The sequence below is a fragment of the Brachyhypopomus gauderio genome, unplaced genomic scaffold (assembly GCF_052324685.1).
Source record: "Brachyhypopomus gauderio isolate BG-103 unplaced genomic scaffold, BGAUD_0.2 sc373, whole genome shotgun sequence".
Classification (NCBI taxonomy): domain Eukaryota; kingdom Metazoa; phylum Chordata; class Actinopteri; order Gymnotiformes; family Hypopomidae; genus Brachyhypopomus; species Brachyhypopomus gauderio.
Genome location: NW_027507194.1, coordinates 73,410 through 78,834, shown reverse-complemented (window position 1 = coordinate 78,834; position 5,425 = coordinate 73,410). Strand labels below are relative to the sequence as shown.

The 5,425-nt window shown below is 48.6% G+C and overlaps 1 protein-coding gene across 3 annotated transcripts in view; it reads right to left on the bottom strand.

Annotated features, from left to right (window-relative positions):
* Window positions 1-1,468: 1,468 nt before the first annotated feature.
* The window catches only part of LOC143505483 (calcium/calmodulin-dependent protein kinase type II subunit beta-like), a 50,675-nt gene continuing 46,718 nt past the window's right edge, over window positions 1,469-5,425 (bottom strand). Inside the window, exon 13 of one of the 3 annotated variants that reach the window (XM_076996152.1) lies at window positions 1,469-2,155. In XM_076996152.1, coding sequence (XP_076852267.1) covers window positions 2,138-2,155 — 18 coding nt within the window. In that variant the 3' untranslated portion in view covers window positions 1,469-2,137. The remainder of the gene's footprint in view (window positions 2,156-5,425) is intronic. The other 2 variants (XM_076996154.1, XM_076996153.1) reach the window with 2 other exon arrangements.

The following is a 5,425-nucleotide window of genomic DNA, read 5'->3' as shown; positions in this document are numbered from 1 at the left end:
CACTCACTCACACACACACACCCACACACTTCACACTCACTCACACACACACACACCCACACACACACCCACACACACTTCACACACACACACACACACACACAACACACCCACACACACTTCACACACCACACACTTCACACACACACACACACACACACACACACACACACACACACACACACTTCACACTCACTCACACACACACACACTTCACACACCCACACACACACAAACACACCCACACACTTCACACACACCACACACACACACACACACACACACACACCCACACACTTCACACTCACTCACACACACACACACACTTCACACACACACTTCACACACAAACACACCCACACACACTCACACACACACCACACCCACACACTTCACACTCACTCACCACACACACACACACACACTTCACACACCCACACACTTCACACACACACACTCACTCACACCACCACACACACACACACTTCACACTCACTCACACACACACACACATCACACTCACAAACACACACACTCACTTCACTCACTCACACACACACACACCCACACACACACATCACACTCACAAACACACACACTCACTTCACTCACTCACACACACACACACACACACACACTTACTCACACACCTACACACTTCACACTCACACAAACTTCACACCACACACAAACACACACACACACACACACTTCACACCTCACTCACACACACACACACTTCACACACCCACACACACACTTCACACACACACACACACACTCACTCACACACACACACACTTCACACTCACTCACACACACACACACATCACACTCACAAACACACACACTCACTTCACTCACTCACACACACACACACACACACACACACACATCACACCACACAACACACACACTCACTTCACTCACTCACACACACACACACACACACTTACTCACACACCTACACACTTCACACTCACACAAACTTCACACACACACATAAACACACACACACACACTTCACACTCACACACACACTTCACACTCACACTTCACACTCACTAACACACACTTACTCGCACACACTTCACACTCACACACACTTCATACTCACACACCCCACACTTCACACTCACTCACACACACTTCACACTCACTCACACACACACACTTCACACTCACACACACTTCACACTCACACACACTTCACACTCACACACACACACACACTCACTCACACACTCGCACTCACACACACTCGCACTCACCACACACTCGCACTCACACACACTCAAACACACACACACACACACATGTGCATGCAGACAGAAATAAGGTCTTCCAATCCGGTTCTTCTCCTCTTTCGGGGGGGGGGGGGGGTGGGGGGGGGGGGGTATCGTTCTCTTGCAGACCGGATGAAGCTCATAACCCTGTTTGCTACCAGTTACGGGGCACTCAGTTCCCTCCAACACACACACACACACACACACACACACACATCCGCTACACTAACCATCGCGACAGATTCCAATCCCCCCCCGCCTGAAAAAAAGCTCACGCCCACCAAACTTGAGAGATCTGGTCAAATCTCAGTTCACTCAGTTCCCTCCGACACGCTGCAATCTAGAACACTTAAACTCAGGGAGGCATTTAGGACCACGCCGGTTTGCTCAGGTGTTTCTAATGCGCCAGCCTCCCTGATACTACTGATAAACCTAGAAGGAAAGAAGGTGACATTTATTTGTGTGGTGGAGAGATCACGGAGAGCTGAGCAGCAGGACAGAAGGGGAGAAGGTCAGAGGGGGAGGGGCTCGATCCTCCAAACGCAGGCAATCGCAAACGCAAACACACACACACACACACACACACACACACACACACACACACCACACACACACACACACAGAAGCGTAGTCAGAAGTGCTCAAAGACACCTACAGACACACACCCACATACACACATGATGGGGAATACGATCGGGGACATCAACAGACACGGTGATGCACGTGGCTGGAGGGACAAACAAGCAGAGACAGGACAAACGAGCCAAGAAACAACGGTCATAGGTCGGACGCCTAGGAGAACGAAGGTGAAAGGTCAGGAGATCACCTTACCTTGACATCAGCCTTCTTGTTCAGTAAACTCTTGGCTGCTGTAGTAGGAAACATGAGAGAGAGAGAAAGAAAGGGGGAGAGAGAGAGAGAGAGGAGAGAGAGGAGAGAGGAGGAGAGAGAGAGAGAGAGAGAGAGAGAGAGGAGAGAGAGAGAGAGAGAGACGCACACATGTTCAACGGACAGTCTGTATTAGCAAGTTAACTTTATCTTTGAAATATTGACATTTATGCATTTTAAGACAATAGCAGATGCTCAGGTTCCCATCAACAGTGATCCTCAGATAAAACATTGCGGTGTTAGACAGCGAGTTAAGCCCTCCACTGAGACACTAGTGTTGGGATGTCCACTGAGACACTAGTGTTGGGATGTCCACTGAGACACAATAGTGTTGGGATGTCCACTGAGACACAATAGTGTTGGGATGTCCACTGAGACACCAGTGTTGGGATGTCCACTGAGACACAATAGTGTTGGGATGTCCACTGAGACAATAGTGTTGGGATGTCCACTGAGACACTAGTGTTGGGATGTCCACTGAGACACTAGTGTTGGGATGTCCACTGAGACACAATAGTTTTGGGATGTCCACTGAGACACCAGTGTTGGGATGTCCACTGAGACACAATAGTGTTGGGATGTCCACTGAGACACCAGTGTTGGGATGTCCACTGAGACACAATAGTGTTTGGATGTCCACTGAGACAATAGTGTTGGGATGTCCACTGAGACACAATAGTGTTGGGATCCTTCTGTTAAAAGTCCTAAAAAGTCTTTCTGTTCTGGGCCACTTTGAAGATTTTATTTTCATTTTACTAAGCTAAAAATATCAAATGTATTCCTTCTTGTGAAAAGGTTATCATGCAGGCAGCAGTAATCAATACAGTAATAAACTCATTAGCGAAGTCTATGCATCATTAGCGAAGATTTTGCATCACACACTGCACCAGGTCTCGTGGCGTTTTAACCAATCACAGCACTGAGCCTGTAGACAGGAGGGGATGAGAAACACTCAGAAGAAATCAGGGTTAGCCCTAACCCTAACCCTAAACCTAGGCTTCTCCCTTGCAGGTTAAGATGACGAGCAGAAAACCCAGGAAAGAGGAGAAGACAGTGATGCGGACCTCAGAGGGTCAGGCAGGGCCCGGCCACATGCCATGACCCTTGACCCAGTGACCCGATCGGAGTGGCAACACATGGTCTGATGGTGGCGCACACGTTCGCTGGTTACATGCAAGTTTTGCATCTGGTGAAATGGAGTGAGGCTGAACCTGTGTGCGCTGAAAGGGATTAATGTCAGCCCTACGTTTGGCGTTAGGGTAAGGGTTAATGTTGCCCTTTCAACATTGGCCTCTTCCAGTGCAGAGCACAGGTGCCGTTTGTCTTGATATGGAGGCCAGGTAAGGGTCATGACCTACAGAACACACAGCGCCGCTACATTCAACCCAGGAATGAGAAAAAGAACAACGAAGCCTGTGGAGAAAGCTAAACTTGCGCTATAAGGGATGAGAGCAGAGAGAGAGAGAGAGAGAGAGAGAGAGAGAGAGAGAGAGAGAGAGAGAGGCTGGAGATTCTTACCTTGGGCATGTAGACAGGAGCAAGAAGAAGAGATGAGGAGAGAGGAAGAGAGAGGAGGATAACAGAGTTCAACATGTCAGCAGTAAGGAATCTGCACTTCCTGTTTTTTACTAAATTCTACAAGGGCCAAGTAATGGCCAAAAAGGTTACAGAATTAAAAAAATAGATATGCTGAGCTTACTAACTGACGGTAATAAAAACTGCATAAACAAATATAAATAAAACAAATAAATACATCTGTAACTACAACAACTCACCATTTAAACTGCAAAAAAAAAATTGGTGTACATGACGATTAAAGAGATATTTTCAGAAGCCAGGTTTCTGATTTCGATTGGCCACGGTGAGAATGAGGGTGTGGCACTTGGGAGGGGCTTGAGGAGAAGGGGGTGGAGACAAGGGTAACACCTGATTATTCATTATTAACATCTGCTCCATCACACATGGTGCCCAGATTTTTCCTCTATGGGCCTGCTGCCCGTCCTGGCCAACAGAATCAGCTCTCCCCTCCTCTCCCCCTCTCCTCTCCTCCCCTATCCTCCTCTCCTCTCCTCTCCTCCCCTATCCTCCTCTCCCCCCTCTCCTCTCCTCCCTCTCCCCCTCTCCTCTCCTCTCCCCTCTTCCTCTCTTCTCCCCCTCTCCTCTCCTCCTCTCCCCTCCCTCTCCCCTCTTCTCCCCCTCTCCTCTCCTCCTCTTCCCTCTCTTCTCCTCCTCTCCTCTCCCCCTCTCCTCTCCCCCTCGTCCTCTTCCCTCTCCTCTCCTCTCCCCCTCTTCCTCTCTTCTCCTCCTCTCCTCTCCCCCTCTCCTCTCCTCATCTCCCCCTATCCCCCTCTCCTCCTCGTGTCACAGTGAGGATCCCTCTCTCTCTCTCAGCAGGACTGTTATATTGGGTTCATGATTCTAGGGGGGTTTTCTTCGTAATTGAAAAAAAAATGACACAATGACTTTGTGTTCTTTATAAAGAGCTTCTGATTTATTACCCCAAAACATGCTCAGGCATTGTGTCCTTATGAAGCATAAACATATGAATATTATATAGTTATAAACCACCTGTGTCAAAAGCATCGTATAGCCAACAACACCCCCCCCAAATAATAATAAATGTCATACTAAACTCCATCATACTGAATCTCCACCATGCAGTGGAACATGTTAGTGAACATGCGTTAGCTCAGTTGTCCATGCACCATTCAGTACAGTAGCAGGCAGCCTGTTCCATTACCACTTTAGGGTGAACTTCACAATCTCATACAAATACAGAGGGACAGGAAAGAGGAAGAGGATGAGGAAGAGGAGGACCAAAGGTGAAGAGGTAGGTGAGTTTGAAATAGAAACAGATGAAAGAGAAGAAGAACAAAACAAGGAAACTTGTGGAATTTAGTGGATGGAGAATGAGCTGCAGGAGAAAACACACACTGGGAAAAACAAAGAAAACTGACAGTCAATGTAACCAATCAGCTGTTTTGATATGGAGAGAGCTAAGAAGGAGCCAGGAAGGGGTGAGGGACAGGAAGGACAGAGAGACAGGGGTGAGGGACAGAGAGACAGGGGGTGAGGGACAGAGAGACAGGGGTGAGGGACAGAGAGACAGGGGTGAGGGACAGAGAGACAGGGGTGAGGGACAGAGAGACAGAGTGAGGGACAGAGAGACAGGGGTGAGGGACAGAGAGACAGGGGGTGAGGGACAGAGAGACAGGGGTGAGGGACAGAGAGACAGGGGTGAGGGACAGAGA